This window comes from Barbus barbus, assembly GCF_936440315.1.
Source record: "Barbus barbus genome assembly, chromosome: 32".
Classification (NCBI taxonomy): Eukaryota; Metazoa; Chordata; class Actinopteri; order Cypriniformes; family Cyprinidae; genus Barbus; species Barbus barbus.
Window position 1 is genome coordinate 26,728,585 of NC_136760.1, and position 19,704 is coordinate 26,748,288.

Here is a 19,704-nt window from a genome sequence, read left to right on the forward strand (position 1 = left end):
TACTATATAGTTTTATTAGTCTTTATTTATTACCCTAGTTTTTGTTCTTTTAAAATACTATTAGTTTTGTTTCAGATTTTGTTATTTTAGTACTTTAAGATAAACTAAAGTTATTAAAAGTAACAATTTTTTTATGGTTTTAATATTAGTTGATGAAAATATCCCTGGATCATAGCACAAGAGTTCCACAAGAGAGCTGGTAGCACTGGAAGAAAAGCTCACCTGTCTTTAAAGTGAAGTGACATTCAGCCAAGTATGGTGACCCATACTCGGAATTCGTGCTCTGCATTTAACCCATCCAACGTGCACACACACAGCAGTGAACACACACACACACACACACACACACCGTTGACACACACCCGGAGCAGTGGGCAGTCATTTTATGCTGCAGCGCCCGGGGAGCAGTTGGGGTTCGGTGTCTTGCTCAAGGGCACCTCAGTCGTGGTATTGAGGGTGGAGAGAGTGTTGGTTATTCACTCCCCCCACCTACAATCCCTGCCGGCCCGAGACTCGAACCCGCAACCTTTAGATTACAAGTCCAGCTCTCTAACCATTAGGCCACGACTTCCCACAAAGACTTGCCACTGTTGTTTTTTTTGTTGACATCTGCACCGTGGCAGACCAAAATCTGAACTCCACTAGAACACAAAACACATGATAGACAGATGGACAGACGGATAGATAGATATATAGATAAGGGTCAATTCTTTTAAATTGGGATCTATATCTGAAAGCGGAATAAATAATCTTTCCTTTGATGTATGGTTTGTTAGGATCGGACAATATTTGGCTGAGATACAACTAGGGCTATTTGAAAATCTGGAATCTGAGGGTGCAAAAAATAATCAAAATATTGAGAAAATCGCCTTTAAAGTTGTCCAAATGAAGTCCTTAGCAATGCATATTACTAATCAAAAATTTAAATTTTGATATATTTACTGTAATTTACAAAATATCTTCATGGGACACCATATTTACTTAATAGTAAAGTTACTTAGGCCTACTTAAAATGAATAAATAAATACATAGAAAATTATGAATATGAACATGACTGTATGAACGAATATGAACATTACTGTATGAACGAATATGAACATGTCCATCCTTATTATCCAGATAAAATAAACAGTTAAACACATATAAAACTTTTTTTTTTTTTCGCTGGGCATGTTATCACATTAAAATATGATGACGTTGGAGTTTTAGCTCTGTTTTGTTTTGTCAGACCGGTGAATTAACTGGATTAACCCATACTCATAATAAAGTATTTATTATGTCTATGGATTAACTGGCACGTCATGCGCCCGCGTTCACGACAGCGCTCATGTCCCGAGCGCGCACACGAGAGCGCAGTGCCAGAGCAGCCGGGATTCCCAACACACACACACACACACACACGTCCAACTTTACGGAGGTTTTAAGGGTGTTTTGGACACATGCACGAGCACAGAGGACTGGAGCGTTTGACAGTGAGTTTGTGAATGTATTAATAATCCCATGCGCGCAGCTGCTCATTATGGCTGCAAACAGCGAGATCTCAGAAGGAGAACTCCAGAGAGAGGAATCTGATGATCTGTTTGAGTTTGGAGATGATCTGGAGCTCAATCCGTTTGATGGACTGCCATATTCCTCCAGATACTACAGACTCCTGCAGAAGAGGAAAACTCTGCCTGTTTGGAAATACAGACATGAATTCATGACTTTGCTGGAAAATAATCAGATTCTTATAGTCTCAGGCACAACAAAGACTGGCAAAAGCACACAGGTGAGTTTTTGAGACGTATGCTTTCTTATTTATCAAGTTTCTACAACTTTTTGATGTTGGAAAAATGCCAGACAGATGTCTAAAATGTTTAGTGGGAGTAAATTTGGCAGTTCCTTCTTATCTGGAATATGCCATTGATTTGTCTGGTGTTGAAATGCAACAAGCAGAAACACCTCAGATTTTAGGAGAATCTTAAGAAAGTGTGTAAATATAGCATCTGTTTTAACTGCAGCACTCTAATAATATTGGAGAAGCACTAAAAATAGCCTGAGAAACATAAAGCCTCTCTGCCATGAACATGCTTTTGATTGACAAGCACCTCATTACTATGGAAATCAATATGCTATTGAACAAAACCGAGGCCTGTCTAGTTGTATATTGTTGGTAGTTGCTGTATTGTTTTATTATTGTCGCTTTGAGGAAATTAAAGTCTCACTAATAGTGTGTTTATGTCTAATCAATTGAGAAAGAGGCCTGCTCTACATATCATGGATTAGCTAGGCATAATGAACCCAAATTAATGATGTAGTTATTATTCATGTCTTCTTGCAAAGCTTGTATTATATTCAGTTGTGTTTAATTTGTCAGTAATTCCTGCATTTTATTCCAGTTCAGCATCTAATTCAATTCAGATTCTAGAAATTTAACATAATAATAGATACACTATAAACAGTTTTGCCAGTGCTTGTACACGATGTGAATTGTAGACCTGCAGTTTTGAAGTCATGTGGCCTGATCATGAAGTCTAAATCTGTGCAAATATACTTTACTAGTCATTTTAAATGAGGTCATCAGTTCTGTATCATGAAAGACTGTTTGCTGTGAGTCAGCTGCAACCATTGTGTTGAATCCTATGAACAAATAGTGTGCATTCAGCTGATGGTTTGGTCAGTCAAGGCAACCTTTTCATCTGCTTTCGTTTTTATATTATATAGTTTAGCAATTGTAAAAGAAAAGAAAATGCTTTTGGAAAATAATAAATAATACATTATTTAGTTTTGCATTACTAAAATCTTGGAATAATTCAAATTTGGTAATTTTTTTGTTTTGTTTTTTTGTTTGAAAGAATCTCTTGTGCTTTGCAATATCAACCAATATTAATATTGATAAAAATGAGAACCATTAATATTAATTATAGACCAATAACAATTTATTATTTTAGACTACCAAATCATCATATTAGAATGATTTCCAAAGAATCATGTGAAAGGTCATGGAGTTGCATCACAGGAATAAAGGACATTGTAAAAATATAGAAACTTCATAAAATTGATATTGTATTTTTATCAAATAAATGCAGCTTTGGTGAGCATGAGACTACTTTCAAAAACATTAAAAAATCAAAATAATTCTTCCCAATTTTGACTGGTAGTGTTGTGTATACAAGTGATAATCTATCAACAGAAAAATTCAAAATATTTTCTTCTAAATATATGCATATCTTAAAATAATATCTTAATGCCTTATGTAATTTTGCAATTCAAGAACGTCAGGAGACTAGAATTTTATTTTACTCTATATTTTTGATGGATCTGTTTTTAAAATAATACAAATTTGATTAGACAATTTTTAATGAAATAAAATAAGATTAAAATAAGAAATTTGATCAGACATTTTATTTTAAAATAATATAGTTTTTTATTACAGTTTTTAGAGATTTTAATAGACATTTATTAAATAAACATTTGATTAGACGCATTTCTTTATCAAATATTTTTTTCTTTTTTAAATATGTTTTTAGACATATTTGACTAGACATATTTAATAATGAAATAAACATTTCTTTATAGCATAAAATTGATTGTCTTGTTGATTATCTAATCAAATGTCTTATTTAATAAGAAAAAACATCCACCAAAAAAAAAAAAAAAGAGTAAAATTAGAATAAAAAAATAATAAAATAAAAAGTGATGTTTTTTTTTTATATATATTTTATCAGCTGAAAGGTTAGAATTTGTGTCAATTTGGCGTTAATGCATATTTTTCATATTGCACATTACAGTTTGCAGTTTGTATATGTGCAGATGCTTGTGCATTGTGTGTTAAGTGTAATTAGGAAGCCTTGCATCTGTTCGGTTCACCTGACCTGCCTGTCCAACAGATGCTGTTGAGATTTTCCCAGACTGCTCAGGCTGAAGGTCTAAACCTGCAGCTGTTAAACAATCAAAGACAGGTCTCAATGTGGACCACCTGCAGAGAAAGCCATCCACAGGATACTGAAATTGTCTCATTTGATTATTATTTTTTTCTGAAGGCTACCATAATGTATAATCCAATGCATCCAGGTGCTGATAGTGTGTGTTGATGTCTTCAGATCCCTCAGTGGTGTGCAGAGTTCTGTCTGTCTGCGCAGTACCAGCATGGTGTGGTGGTGTGCAGTCAGATCCAGAGACAGCAGGCTGTCGATTTGGCCCTCCGTGTTGCAGACGAGATGGACGTAAACATCGGCCACGAGATTGGATACAGCATCCCGCTGGAGACGTGCTGCTCCAACGATACTATTCTCAGGTCTGTGTGAAACTCGCATGCATGCAGCCCTCAAAAGTGTGAAAAACCGCACTGAAATGCTCACTATCACCAAATGTTTTCAAGTTGGTGATATTTTAGTTTCGTGCTTTGGTTTGTCAAGCTAAAGTATGAGAAGAATGTGCTGTCTTCTGAAATGTTTGAAATACTTTAGGCCTTTTTGCTTTATTATAAACAGGTCAGTGGAGGTCAGGGAGGCATTTCTCTGACTCGTGCTTTGGTGTAGATTTGGTGTTGAGGATAGGGTCAAAGCACTACTGAATAATATCTTCCAGTATGTGTTTTTCTTTTTTTGGGGGGGGGGGGGGGGGGGGGGGGGATAACAGGGTTTTGCAATGCTTGGTTTATTATAATAAAATTAAATATAATATTCATCAATATTCATTGATGCCTTAAATCATGTAATTTATTGAGAAATGTACTATTGCTTTTCTAAGTGATTGTACTTGATGATGATTAACCTCTCTTTTTAATACTAATCCATCCTTTTAGTTTTCATTTTATTGTATAAAGAAATGTCTAATCAAATGACATTTTCATTTATTATAGAAATATTTCTAGTCAAATATGTCTAAAACATCTTTAAAAAAAAGAAAAGAGAATTTTTTAATCAGTATGCATTATTTAATTTAATTATATTATCTAGTCAAATGTCTAAACCATATCAATAAAGGACATGATAAAAGAAAAAAATTTATATAAAGTAATGTCTAATAAAATATATCTTATTTTATAACCAAAATGTCTAATTAAATGGCTAAAACATATTGATAAAAACATAAGAATAAGATCTATATTTTATTTCATAAGGAAATGTCTAATCAAATATGTCTTATTTTATAATAGAAATATGTCTAGTCAATTGTCTAAAAACATGTATAAATAAAAAAACATAATAAAAGGAATAAAATCCATATTTTCTTTTATAAAGAAAAGTGTAATGTCTTATTTTATTATAGAAATATGTCTAGTCAAATGTCTATTAGCATATTAATAAAAACAATTATAATAATTGTATTTTATAAAGACATCTGTCTAATTAAATGTATTATTTTATTATAGAAATATGTCTAGTCAAATGTCTAAAAACATATTCCAAAATGTAAAAAATTAAATTTTATTTTATTTTAATGCATCTGTTTTTTTTCATATGGTTTTGTTGAATAGGTCACCAATAATACATTGTAGAGTTAAAGTTTTTGTATGTATGTGCATCTTTCTACATCTGTATATTTTCTAGCGTATTTATCTGTAAATGTCAAAACCAAAATGATGTTCTGGTTGCAGGTACTGCACCGATGACGTCCTGCTGCGGGAGATGATGTCAGACCCCATGCTGGAGCATTATGGGGTGGTGGTGATAGACCAGGCCCACGAGAGGACCGTGAGCACAGACGTTCTGCTGGGTCTGCTGAGAGAGGTGCTTCTCCAGCGGCCCGAGCTCAGGGTGGTGGTGTTGTCTGCCCCGCCCGCTTCAGACACGCTCCTCACGCACTACGGGAACGTCCCATGCCTGCTCCTGGATGCCCCGTGCGCAGGTGAAGTGATCCACAGCAACAGCAACAGCAATGAAAGCTTCTATTCGGCTCTGAGACTCGCGCTGGAGGTCCACCGGTCCAGAGAGCCAGGAGATGTAGCTGTGTTTCTAGCTTCAGAGCAGGTGAGATGAAATGCGTTAGTGGATTAGAACAGCTCGCATTACTTTAATTTATTGTAGCAATAATGCAAGCATAAATGATCTGGACAGTTAACCAGAGTTAACCTTTAATGATCCAAGAGCTGGAGAGTTGAGTATTAACACTAAAAGTGAATATTTAATGAATGAATGTGTGAATGCATGAGTGAGTGAGTGAATGCATGCATAGCTCATTAATCAAATAGATGAGAGCATTTATGTTAATTGGTACACTAATGTTTTTTGTGTTTGATAAAAGTCTCATTTATTTGAGCAAAAATACAATAAAAACAGTACTACTATGAAATAATTTTGCAGTCTAAATCAGCTGTTTTCTATTTGAATATATTGTAAAATGTAATTAATTCCATGGATGCAAAATTTTCAGCATCATTACTCCAATGTCACATGATCCTTCAGAAATCATTATGATTTGCTGCTCAAGAGACATTTCTGATTATTGTCAATGTTGAAAACAGGTGTGCTGCTTCATGTTTTTGTTGAAACTGAAATATTTTTTTATTAATAGAAAGTTCAAAGGAGCAGCATTTCTTTGAAATGGCAATCTTTTGTACATTATACATGTCTTTACTGTCACTACTGTTCATAATTAGATGTCTCTGAGATATTCTGTGTGTAAATGAGTCCCATCTTCAAGTAACTTTTCTAATAGCACACCAACAACTAGTTGCAAACAGAAAAACGGGTTAGAGTTTGTCCAAATAATCCTAACTTGTAGCAGAAGTGATGCTTGCTGTAGTGAACAGCACTAACACAATGTTCTCCATGATGACAATGACATTGTTGTGTTCAGCACAGTCAGCAGCGTCTGAATGAATATGTCCACTCAGCTCTTCCACTCTTCCACCAAATACTTAGATTTAACTAATTACTTTAATCAATCACAATATTACAGACTGTTACCAATCACTTTTTTCAACATCAACAAAATGTGGAACAGAAGCTGCATCTGACATGGCCTGGTTTATTTACACCGGCTGTTTAATGCTGCTCATGTACATGTATTTGCACAAAAATTGCATAATGTAAATAGCCTATAAATTCAAAAACAGGAACGCATTAGATGGTGAAGCTACAATATGATAACAAAATTATTATTGTTAATTATTGCTCTTGATATTTGAATAATTTTGTGGGGAAAAAGCAATATAAAATCAGTCATATTCTGACTAACTTGTGAATTTGTTTGCTTTTTACAGTTTAGAAAATCAAGACTTTTTGTAGCATGAAAAACAAAACCGTTATTTTGCAGGAACTCATGTTATAATCACTAAAGCTGCTGGCAAAATAAATCTCTTGCATCTTTTCTGCACTTTGTTGTTTATAATGATGAGCGAATTCACAAATGCAAAATCAAAAATCAGCGAGAAGTGCACTAAACAACTTTGCTCTCCAGTGGCGAATCAAAAGCCTGTGTGTGTGTCTTTCAGGAGGTGCTCTGTGCCTGTAATATTCTCACTATAGAAGCGTCCAGGATGAGTGCATCTCTGGGGGAGCTGATAGCAGTTCCCCTGTGTCCTGGATACTCCGGAATGTGTCCACCAATCACAGAAAGCCCACAGACAAGTAGGCGGGTCTTCGTTTCCTGCAGCCAATCAGAGGATCTGTTCTGGCCGGTGGACACTATTACTTTTGTCATCGATACTGGAGTAGAGAAGAGATTAGTGAGTGTGCTGTAAACCTGCTTTTATTTGCTACATAAATGTTGGTTTTGCAGCTTTTCAAATCAAAAGTTCACTGTTTTGCAAATGTGTTTGAGCAGTCCAAAAATAATTATTTGGAAGTCTTGTGAAATTCATATTTTCTGTGGTATTGTGTGTAGGTGTATAACCCACGAGTGAGAGCCAGTTCAGAGGTCATCCGACCCATCAGTAAATGTCAAGCAGAAATCCGTAAACGACTGACTGGATCAACAGGTGTGTACGGTTTTGGCATTTATTTGACATTCACCTGTTTTTTAAAAGATCCTTTATATTAACACTATGAACCCCCAGTGTATTAGTGTATTTACAGTATAAAGACCGCTATATATGTGTGATATTAAATAGAAATCACAGTTCAGTATGCAAATAAATGTGGAAAATTGCAGTTATGTAAATATTGTGATGATGTCATCACTGTTGGTTGCTTTTTAAATGAATAAACATAAATTATACATAAGTGGATATACAAAATGAATCAATAAATGAAGTAATAAAATCAGTGTATATCTTCTATCTTATGTCTTCTATTCTTTCATTAATGTTCTATATATTTATTATATAGACCACAAAACCAGTCTCAAGTGTCAATTTTTCAAAATTGAGATTTATTCATCATCTGGAATCTGAATAAATAATCTTTCCATTGATGTGTGGTTTGTTAGGATCGGAACAATATTTGGCTGAGATACAACTATTTGAAAATCTGGAATCTGAGGGTGCAAAAAAATCTAAATATTGAGAAAATCATCTTTAAAGTTGTCAAAATGGAGGTCTTAGCAATGCATATTACTTATCAAAGATGAAGTTTTGATATATTTACAGTAGAAAATGTACTAAATATCTTCATGGAACATGATCTTTACTTAATGGCCTAGTGATTTTTGGCATAAAAGAATAATCGATAATTTTGACTTATGCAGTGTATTTTTGGCTATTGCTACAAATATACCCCAGTGACTTAAGACTGGTTTTGTGCTCCAGGGTCATATGTGTGTGTGTGTGTGTGTGTGTGTGTGTGTATATATATATATATATATATATATGTGTATATATATATGTATGTTATTTTTTAAATTAAATATTATTATTATTATGCATAATATTATTTTCTGATTATAATCAGATTCTAAGAAAATGAATAAAAAAAAAAAAACCTAAGAATTGATTAAAATTAGACCTCCGCTAAGTGATGAACATTTTGAAGAGGAATAAAAAGCACTGCAGTGAAGCACTTGAGCTGTAAATCAGTTGCATGTCATTTCACAGAGTAGAGAGTCATTGTCAGCAGTGAATCAGTGTTGAATGTGTTTGTTTGAAGGGAAGTGCTTCTGTTTGTATCCTGAGGACGTTCAGCTGCCCGCTGAGATCCCTCCTTGCATTCTGGAGTCCAACATCACGTCCACGGCGCTCTATCTGAAGAGGATGGAGGCGGCCGGGATCAGACACTGTGACTTCATCAGCAGACCTGGTGGGACAGATTTCTTTTCATTCATGAGCATTTCACAGTGGCATATGAGAGATTTAATAATAATAAATATAGCACTTTTCTGCAAACTCGTCTATATTCAGCTTTATCAGTGAGTAGAATGTCAGTAAACTATGGAAGGCCATTTCCACCATGGAATAAATACATTACAGATGTAATTGCGACTCTTTATTTCACATTTCTGACTTTTTTTTCTCACAATTCTGAGAAAAAAAGTCTAATAAACGCAGAATTCAGACGTTTTCTTGCAATTCTAAGTTTATATCTTGCAATTCTGTTTTTTATTTTCGCCACAGGATAAAAAATCAAAACGTAATTGTGACTTTTTTTCTTGTAATTGTGAGTTTATCTTACAATTCAGACATAATTTGGACTGAGTTTATAAACTTGCAAAACTGAATTTATATCTCCCTATTCTTTTTATAAGATTTAGATTTTGTAAGATATAAGTTTACTGTTTATTTCTTACAAAATCTCATGATTCTGAGTTTATATTTGACAAAATCTTGCAATTCTGTGTTTGCATCTTGCAGTTCTAGCTTATATCTCACAATTATGAGCTTATATCACAATTATGAGCTTATATCACAGTTCTGAGTTTATATCTTCCAGTTCTGATTGCAAAGGGACAGTCAGAATTATCTTTTTCAATTTTTTATCCAAACTTCCATAATAAACACCATTGATAATCACCTAAAAGTTCGAATTCTTCACGAATGTAGCAGGTTTATTCTGAAAAGTCTCACTGTAGTCTATAATTGTTGATATTTTGAAGGTGTGTGGATGGGTTTCTGGTTTCTGACTGGCGTTCGGTCATGTGTGCGTTTGCTGAACTGACAGCTCTGCTGTCTGCTGGGTTTACACTCTTTGTTTGTGGTCACTGTGTGGACGGTGAGAAGCTCAGAGGAGAAAGAGAGAAATTCATTAGTGACCAAACAGACACAATACACAGGAAGAGAAGAGCTCAGTCAGTGGAGAACCGCCCGACTTATTTTCAGAAATACCAGAGCCCACACTTGTTTCTTTAGTTAGCACTTTTAATAAGCCACATTTGCATGATGTTTTGATTTCCTCTTCCAGATCCCGAGGGCCTCATGCAGGCGTTGGAGGAGCTCGATTATCTCGCTGCTTTGGACAACGATGGAAACCTGTCTGAGATGGGCATCATCATGTCAGAGCTTCCTCTGGATCCACAGATGGCGAAGGCTCTGTTAGCGTCCTGCGAGTTTGACTGTGCTAGCGAGATGCTAACCATCGCTGCAATGCTAACAGGTAATGCTTCAACACAGACTGTAAAATGTGGCCGACTGATTTTCAATGACTAATAGCCTGTTGGCCATGTGTTATATATATTTATTATTAATGAGTTTTTGGCTCAAGGTCTGCATTTAAAGTCACACCAGAGGTGTTCAGCTGGCTTTCTGCAGACCAGTCAAGTTCTTCCACACTGACTCAATCAATCATGTCTTTTTGAACCGTGTCTTATACACAGAGGCACTGTCATGTTAGAATAGAAAAGGGTCCTGTCCAAACTGTTGCTATAAAATTAGAAGCACACAATTCCCAAGAATATCATTATATGCTTAAACATTAAGATTTGTTCTCATAGAAATTACTAAAGTAGTCAAACATGTTCATTAGAAGTGGGTGACTCAATACTTTTACCAATATAGTGTAGATGTGTATATATATAGATATAGCTAGATAATATATTTACATTATATAAATATATTGTTCAGAATAAATACATATTTAAAGTTAAAAATGATTATGCTTTGTTGCGTCATTTCTATGTTCTATGAGGACTCTTGATAGTAAAGTATGTAATTAATGCATAAGCAGTGGTGTACTTAAAATATTTTATCTTTAAAAAAATCAACTCTAACTATACTAGATATAGATATGTTTTAAAAACACACTTAAACTCTATATATTATGAGCTCCATCTGTCTCCATCAGCACCAAGCTGCTTCATGGAGCCTCCCGTCGGCATGGTAACAGAAGTCATGCGCTGTCATATGAAGTTCCAGCATCCTGAGGGCGACCACTTCACCCTCATCAACATCTACAACACCTTCAAACGCAGCCAGAAGGAACCATGTGAGCACCGCTCTTCCTCTCATGAATGCCCAGGTGAAGAGCGAGAGTGTGTTAAACGTCTCTGTGTGTGTGTGTGTGTGTCAGATTTCAGTCAGGAGCAGTGGTGTGAGGAGTACTTCCTGTGCTGCGCCGCTCTGCAGACGGCAGACGCCATCAGAGCTCAACTCACAGACATCCTCAAACGCATCGAGCTTCCCATTTCAGAAGCAGCCTTCGGCACCAAATCCAACGCACTCAACATCAAGAGAGCGCTGCTCGCGGGCTACTTCATGCAGGTCTGTAAACATGTTTTTATGAACACATACATACAGTTTTTTGTTTAATGTCTTAAACAAAATTATATATGTATTTGAAGAGCTGGTATATAATTGTAATGTGTTTTTTTAAGTTACTGTTTTTTTGGGGGGGGTTACTCATTTAATTTTTTTATATTTATTTAATGTTTTATTTACTCATTATTTACAATTTGTATTTTATTTTATTATGTTTTGATCTATATTTGTATTTTGTTTTGTTAACTCATTTCTCTGAGGTCCACTTCTAATGTTAGTAAGGTTTAAACATTTTTCCATAAGTTTTAAGCTATATTTTTATTTATTTAATTACAATTTGATTTTGATTTTATTCACTCATTTCCCCAAGGTTCACTTAATATTAGTGAAGTTTCATAACCAATTTTTTCATTAGTGCTGTCCTATATTTATTTATTTCATTTTATTATTATTTTATTCAATAATTTCCCAAAGGTCCACTTAGTGTTAGTAAATTTTCCTAACTATTTTTGAGTTATATTTACGTATTTGCAAGTATTTTAATTTTTTTTTTTTAAGTTTAGATTATTTAACTGAGGTCCACTTATAATGTTTGTATGAGTAACCTTCAGAAAGTTTTTAGCTGTATATTTATTTAAGAGTATTTGGTCATTTATTTATTTATTCATTCATTGTCCACTGTTAGTGTCCATTTATGTTAGTAAAATTTCATTGTTTTTCAATTTATATTATTTAAAAAAAATATATTTATAATTGTTTCTGTCATTTATTTTTTTTTTTTATTTAAATGTAATTTTGTCAAAAAAGATTTTTTTAATTATAAAAAAAAAAAAAAACTTTGAGGCTGTTAGTAAAATTAGTATAAAAACTTGGTCCAAACAGCTTTTTAATTTAATATTTTTTTTTCCCTCAGGGCTCAGTTTAATCTCATTTGAATAGGTTTTGGGCTTGAATTTGAAGTGTCAGTCATGAATGTGTTTTCTGAAGCTCTCACGTGTCTCAGATCGCCAGAGATGTGGACGGTTCGGGGAATTACTTCATGCTGCTGAACAAACACGTGACTCAGGTTCACCGTCTGTCAGGTTACGGAGCAAAAGCTCATAAACTGGGTCTGCCGGAGTGGGTTCTGTTCCACGAGTACAGCCTCTCCGACAACAACTGCATCCGCACCGTCACACAGATCTCACCGCAGGCGTAAGTGTGTGTCCTCCTGCTCCTGCTGTAGCTCTGACTGTAAACATGACCATGCCACGTCATCCTGAGTAATCCTGTTTTCTGATGTGTCATCAGTAATCTGGTCTCACAATAGAGAGCTTTTCAGATCCACAGGATTAAAGCAGATCAGCTGCTGCTCACCTTTGCTATTCTTCCATTCATTCATTTAGCACAGGGATACTCAAATCTGAATCGCGAGATCCTGAAGAGTTTAGCTCTAACCCTAATCAAACACACCTGAGCATGCTAATCAGAGTCTTCAGGATCATTAGAAAATCACAGGTAGGTGAGTTTGATCAGGGTTGGAGCTAAACTCTGCAGGGAAATGGATCTCGCAAGCCAGATTTGAGTATCCCTGATTTAGCAGATATAAACACTACCATTACGAACATCCTGAACATTATTAAATGTTACAATTCTGGTGTCCAGAATGGAATACAAGCTTTACAAACAGCATTGACAATTGTAGATTAAAAATGTATTTTGAGGTCTTTCACAATCATTTTTTAACTTTTTTTTTATTCAATTTGTTCACTGTACTTTTTTTCTACAAAATAGCTACATTTGTCATTAATCCTTATTTTAAATTGAAAAAAAAAAATACTGAAAATGTAAAAATTGCTGTAATATATGCTTCCATTCAAAAGTCTGGGGTCAGTAAGTTTTCCTTTTTTTTGTAAGTACTCTTATGCTTGCAAAGGCTGAATTTATTTAATTAAAAATAAAATGAAAACAGTAAAACTGTGGAATATAATCACAACTGTTTTCTGTCTGAATATAATGTACAAATTTAATTTATTCATGTGACGGAAAGCTGTATTTTCAACCTATTCCAGTCATCAGTACGACACGATCCTTCAGATTTGCTGCTCAAGAATCATTCTCAATGCTGAAAACCATTGTACTTCGTGTTTTTGTGGAAACAGTCATGTTTTATTTTTCACTATGAATATAAAGTTCAAAAGAACATTTATTTGAAATAGAAATGTTTTGTAACGTTGTCTTTTACTGTCACTTTTGATCAGTTTATTGCATCCTTGCTAAACACACATGTTTATAGTGTAAGCCCTGTTCCCTTCTGTTCCAGGTTTCTTCAAATGGCACCGCAGTATTTTTTCTGTAATCTGCCACCTAGTGAAAGTAAAGAGATCCTGCAGCACATTCTGGACAGCGACAGGACGGGGAACTCAAGAACAAAAGCACTACCGGCCGCACCAGAAACAGAGACGGCAGAAACCGAATCATATGACCGATGTGTCATACAGTGACCTCATGAAGTCACGCTTGTGTAAATAGTGTTCAAATATTTTGTATTGTTACTCTTCAAAAGACACTCGAGTCCTGTTTGGGTTGTTTATTTTGTGGGTAATTTCAACGGATTATGTACAGAAATAAATGATTTCACTGGTTTGGGGTGATTTGGTGTCAAACTGTTTTATGGCTGGTTTATACATTATGCCTGGGACAATAAACATATCTTTTCTAGAACAAGAAGAGTTCAGCGCTGGATGGTTCAGACGGTCAGATATTCAGTCATTTTATCTATGATGGTTCCCATCTTGTCCATCGGGATCACCATCACCGTGCGGAACGGTTTCATCGGTACGTCGTCGTAAGACCACTTTCCCGTCGCGCAGGAATCAGCCTCATCCTGAACACAGTAGCTGAACTTCAGCGTGGCTTGCTGTCAAACAAGAAAATGTTTAGGGTCAAAACAAAACAATATTTTTCTGCAGATTCACAGTGCAGTTATATTTTGGTTTCATATGGTCAAAATGGACCATGACAATTAATACAATTATGGATTTCTGTAGTTATGTTTAGCTCCAAAACATTTAAATGATTAAAAGTGAACTGGAAAAGTAATTGAAATTCATTAGTCAAAGCCGGGTTATTATAGTTAACTAAAATTAAAAGCATAAAATAATTTACTTGAAACACAATAAACATTAAGTAGATTATTTTAACTAGTTTTCAAACAAAAAACCTAAAAAAATTGTAAATCTGCTAAAATTTTAAAATATACAGTATTTTACTATTTTTATTTCGGCTAGTTGCCAAAGCTGAAATAAAAGCTATATTTGACATTTAATAAAAAAAAGACAATTTTAAAAAATGCAAAAATTCAAAACAAAAAATGCAAGTATAATATATATTAATATACATTTTTCTTTTATATAAGAAATAAAATACTGAATATATTTTTCCTTGACAAAGTTATCACTTCTTAATCACTGACAATTAAACTTGTGTGTTAATCAGTAAAAAGTCCAATTTGAGGACATATTGACTTCAGTGTAAGTCAGGATATGAGGAGTGAAAGTTCAACTGACCTCATAGAAGAACTCCTCCTCGTCGTTCACAAACCGCAGCTCTTGTTTGGGTTGAGCTGGACCAGATATGCTCTTCTTGGCTGGTTTGCAGGTTTTACTGATCATCAGGTAGAACTGGCATTTACCGCTGGGTTTATTGGTCCTTTGTGCTTCGGCCATTTCCTTCCTGTCAAACCAGACAGCATGAATACCCTCAATACCAGCACTAAAGACCTGTGTTTCTCAAACTAGCTCTGTAAGTGTTTTAGAAACATGAGAAATGTTTTTATGGTGCAATACTTTACTCCGTGTTTCCAGGGATTGTGGGATCTAAAGTGGCTCATCTACATGTTGTCTTGTGCACTGACCAACATTAGAGACATGGTTACATAAGATCCTTATAAATCCAGCTGAATTAGCGCAGCTCGTCAGTAACACTGTGACAGCTTCAGCCTGACACAACACGATTATCACGAGAGCAGCGGTTGAGTAACGCTGACACCCTCCTGCATCTTCCAGCAGGAGGACAGTAATTCTCTTCAATCAGTCTCAGTGGAAAAAACTGGCTGATGGACATTTTAAGTGTGAAATCTGCTGGTTAATATTGTGGTATGTTTAATATAATTTCTTCAACTGATCATGCACACTTTATCATTTTTCTCTCCACAAGTCAGGATATCAACAGCAAATAAATAAGCAAACAAACAAATAAATCTCCATGCTTTTAGTATTATTGAGATATTATAATTGTTAATATTAATATTTTATTTTTAGATTTTCTCTTTTCATTTTAAAGCTTTAACACAAATTGTTTATTTTTAGTATTTTTTATGTTTATATACTCTTCATTTATTTCTATTTATGTTTTAGTTGTTTAGTACATCAAAGTAAACTAAATAAATGATAAATATTTTATAGGCAACTAGCTGAAATAAGTTTTTGAAATATTTTTATGTAATTTTTTTTATTTCAGTCAAAGTTTAAGTAATAAAAGTTGTTTTAGTTAGCTGTATTCATTTATTTATACATTTCTTTGTGTATTTAATTATTTATATATTTAAACATGATTTAATTTTGAGTAATTTGGCTATCCATACTGAACAACACATTGTGAAAAGCCAAATAACCCAAAATCTCAAAACTGACCAGTGCATAAAAACTAAATATTTTTGCATGTAGTGTCTTGTCTTAAGAAATTCTGAACCGTATATTTGTACATGCCTACATCCATTATCTTCAGAAGCACACACTCGGTCTCCGTCTGCTGGTCAGAGCCACTGAACACTTACTGAAGTTGTTTGTGCATGGGGAGGGCGATCTGTGGCGGGACGTTGACGAATCTCTCGCTCAGCAGCAGCCCAACAGAGTGTCCGTTACCCAGCAGCAGCTTCTCGAACCGCTCCTGAACATCCGGGGAGCTGCTTTTGGCACACTGCTCTAGAAGCATGTCCTTCAGCTTCTCCAGACACTCCACACCCTGATCAACACACAACAGACGATCAGACGGGACACAAACAGCACTGATAACACACAGTCAAGAGCCACAAACAAATGATTCATGTTATGATTCAGAAATCTGAGTATCATCACCTGTCTCTCGGTGAGGTTCACCATGCTGATGACTCCAAACACCTCATCCGGGTCGCCCTCGTCATCACTGTCCTCCGGTACCTCCGCTTGCTGGAGTAAAACACATTAAAAAATTAATTGCATTAATATAATAATTAAGGACATGTTCATCCATATGTTTAATATATTATTCTATTATAAATATGGTGATTATCAGTATATTTTAGGACAGATTTTTTACTTTTTAAATACCATGAACCCCAAATAAATTAACCTTATGCAAGGAACCCTCATGCTAAAATTTTGAAATGTATTTGTCTATTTTCATGTACAAAAAAAAAAACTCTACTTAATTAATGCATATTATAAATGTGAGAATATAGTTCGTATAATACATGTTTTCCCCTAAACATTGCTGCAATGTAAAGTTTGGTGTATATTTTGTTTGTTTACATTTTTTTAATATTTCTATTAATTATATTTTATTCATTCATTTATTTAGATCTTTTAAAATATTTATTTATTCATTTTAATCTTTCTTTTATTTTTGTCTTTACAATTCTCTTTAGCACTTTCTTGTGTGTTTCAAAAAACAAGTTTACCAAATAAGCCAGATTACATCTAATAATATACTGAAATATACAGTTACGAGATGAAAAAACTAATTTTTGTAAATAAAATATTACACTATTATTTAAAGCTGCAGTCCGTAAATTTTGCCTCTTTGTCGCCATCTCTGTTTGAAAACCTGGAATTGCAGCTGCTTGCGGAATTATCTTGCTTGCATGGGAAGCGCTCCGGCTCCAGCGTAGATTAATCTAATGTTTTGAGGTGAATGTGTCACCGCACACTGCACAAACATCCAGTCACCGCAACGGTGTTGATGTTTACTGTACTTCAGAATCACAGATTCTAGCCTACGTCTTGGAATATATGACCCACATAAGAATTGTCATCTGAACGAGTAACAAGTCTGCCACGTTTGTTCTGACCAACCGAGGAAATAAGCATTACATTAAATTGCACTACCAATAGTGATTTAATCTAAAGATTGGTTAGCTCATATCGCATCAAACCGTGCAAATTATTATTATTGTTATACTTTATTCTCAAATTATGTTAACAACATCAGCATTGCATGACTATGAATATAGTGCGTATTAGTGTAGATTTCAATTTCTGTACAGTCTAATCTGTCATGGCATTCAAAGTTATTTTAACCCAAAAAGCAAATTATGCTTCCTTCAAACTGGTTTTCTTTAAAATACAAGTCTTGTGTAATCCCAGGCTATCTGCAATTTAAAACTGGAATATAATTAAATTTAATTCACACAATCCTTTCTGGATTACAATCTAGCATCAAAATGATCAATTTAATTATTCCAGCTGCTGTGAGAAAAGGCTAAACGACCTGCAGGATCCTCACATGCCATAGATTACTACTAATTTCCCGTGAAAACCTACTCAAATCAGAAAACATTATTATAAACGAACCGTTATGAATCAGGCTAAAATAAGGTGGTAGTTTTGAACACTGGCTGGTTATGTACTTGCTCAAATATTGATTTTGGATCATTTTTAACCAAAAAAAGTTACGGACTGCAGCTTTAAACAAGTCTCTAAAAGTGTTTTTTCCACCAGGATCTGATATTTGACCATTAGCTTAAGTATATTTCATAAAGAATAGAATCTAGCTACTGTTCATCCTTTACTATTAATGATTGGATATTATTATGGTGGTTATCAGTATATGTTAATGCACAATGCAGATACATTAAAACAATAACAACAAAAATTAATAAACCAATTTTTGAAAGTATACTATGATCCAAATGAGTCTAACCCTGATGACGCTGCCAATGTGATTCTGCTGGATGATGACGTCAGTCAGATCAGATGTGTTCACCTGAGACTTCAGGAACAGCTGGAACAACAAACACATAGATATATGAGTGAGAATATAATGTATACATATTCTTTGCGCTTTTCAGTCTCTGTTGAAGTGCAAACTGAGCAGTGTAAGTTATATCTGTGTGTTCAGTGCAATGCAAACCTGCTGCAGAAGGGTTTTAATGCCATGAAAGTCGTTGTCAGAAATCGTGTGTGCTTCAAAGTCCACGATAACCTCCTAAACACACATCAAAACACATATACATGATAACAAAACGACGTATTTCAACGCAGAGCCAGTCTGGCCTGCACATCACGACATTATTGGCTGCAATAACAGTTAAAATCGCAACTTGCCTCGTTTATTTCTTCTTCTGAATCTTCATTGTCCTCGTCGCCAGAGTCTTCCAGACCCTCGTCCGGGCTTTCATCGCTGACTTGAGGGTTTTGTCCCGTTTCAATAGCTCGCCTCTTCGCAGATGAAGCCATGCCGCACGCAGGAAACAGACACGAGTTCACGCAGAGCGACGTTTCGTGTTATCCACATGGTAGGAAACTGAAGAGTCCTATCGGCCATGTTGGCTCACAATAGACGTAGGGGAATTCGCACAATACCTCCTGGCAAAAGATCCAAAATGGCGTCTGTTTCAGATGACGATCTTTGGGAAGCAGCAGATGTCATATTTAACACAGGGGTGCTGCGTGAAAATTATGTATTATTTAGATTAAATTTCCAAACAATCATCTTCTGACCTACATAGAAATATAAATATGCTTTAACGTAGTTTTGAGGTGCATTATGTCATATTACAAAATAAAAGTCGATGCATTACTTACAATATATGTACTTTTCTTTTAATTACGTTCTCTTAAAAAGCAAAGTAAGGGATTATTCTTTTTTTTTTTAATTAATTTCCTTTGATGTAATTGCATTAAATACAATTTCTATACAAAATAGAAATTGTTCAGAATAAAAATAGAACTCAAAATTCAATGTTAAAATATTGGCTTTTAATGTAACCTTCCCCCTTTTAGTTTTTATTTTTGGCCATTTCAAGAGTGATTTGTGTGTGTGTGTGTGTGTGAAAAGTTGTCTTTGAGGACCGGAATACATTATTATTGATTATTATCATTTATGCAAATTATTTTTTAAAGAATTTATCTATC

The 19,704-nt window shown here is 34.6% G+C and overlaps 2 protein-coding genes across 2 annotated transcripts; one reads left to right on the forward strand and one right to left on the reverse strand.

Annotated features, from left to right (window-relative positions):
* Positions 1–1,363: 1,363 nt before the first annotated feature.
* On the forward strand, positions 1,364–14,252 carry LOC306852183 (putative pre-mRNA-splicing factor ATP-dependent RNA helicase DHX32). Its single transcript, XM_079388858.1, has 11 exons — positions 1,364–1,768; positions 4,083–4,276; positions 5,582–5,954; positions 7,421–7,654; positions 7,813–7,906; positions 9,012–9,161; positions 10,260–10,451; positions 11,139–11,279; positions 11,364–11,554; positions 12,555–12,745; positions 13,854–14,252. The coding sequence occupies exons 1-11, from the start codon at positions 1,520–1,522 to the stop codon at positions 14,032–14,034; spliced, it is 2,190 nt and encodes a 729-aa protein (XP_079244984.1). The 5' UTR covers positions 1,364–1,519; the 3' UTR covers positions 14,035–14,252.
* On the reverse strand, positions 13,671–19,160 carry bccip (BRCA2 and CDKN1A interacting protein). Its single transcript, XM_079388859.1, has 7 exons — positions 18,895–19,160; positions 18,701–18,775; positions 18,491–18,571; positions 16,669–16,758; positions 16,368–16,555; positions 15,100–15,265; positions 13,671–14,450 (listed from the first exon to the last, which is right to left on the reverse strand). Exons 1-7 carry the CDS (start codon positions 19,024–19,026, stop codon positions 14,280–14,282), a joined length of 903 nt encoding a protein of 300 aa, XP_079244985.1. The 5' UTR covers positions 19,027–19,160; the 3' UTR covers positions 13,671–14,279.
* Positions 19,161–19,704: the final 544 nt, after the last annotated feature.

Bases quoted from the DNA above. Each gene is read 5' to 3' on its own strand.
- LOC306852183 (XM_079388858.1), top strand. From the start codon at position 1,520: ATGGCTGCAAACAGCGAGATCTCAGAAGGAGAACTCCAGAGAGAGGAA. The intron at 7,655-7,812 runs GTGAGTGTGCTG...TATTGTGTGTAG, and splicing joins CTGGAGTAGAGAAGAGATTA to GTGTATAACCCACGAGTGAG. The intron at 10,452-11,138 runs GTAATGCTTCAA...TGTCTCCATCAG, and splicing joins CATCGCTGCAATGCTAACAG to CACCAAGCTGCTTCATGGAG.
- bccip (XM_079388859.1), bottom strand. From the start codon at position 19,026: ATGGCTTCATCTGCGAAGAGGCGAGCTATTGAAACGGGACAAAACCCT. The intron at 16,759-18,490 runs GTTAGACTCATT...GTTTTACTCCAG, and splicing joins ACATTGGCAGCGTCATCAGG to CAAGCGGAGGTACCGGAGGA. The intron at 14,451-15,099 runs GTCAGTTGAACT...CTTGTTTGACAG, and splicing joins AGGAGGAGTTCTTCTATGAG to CAAGCCACGCTGAAGTTCAG.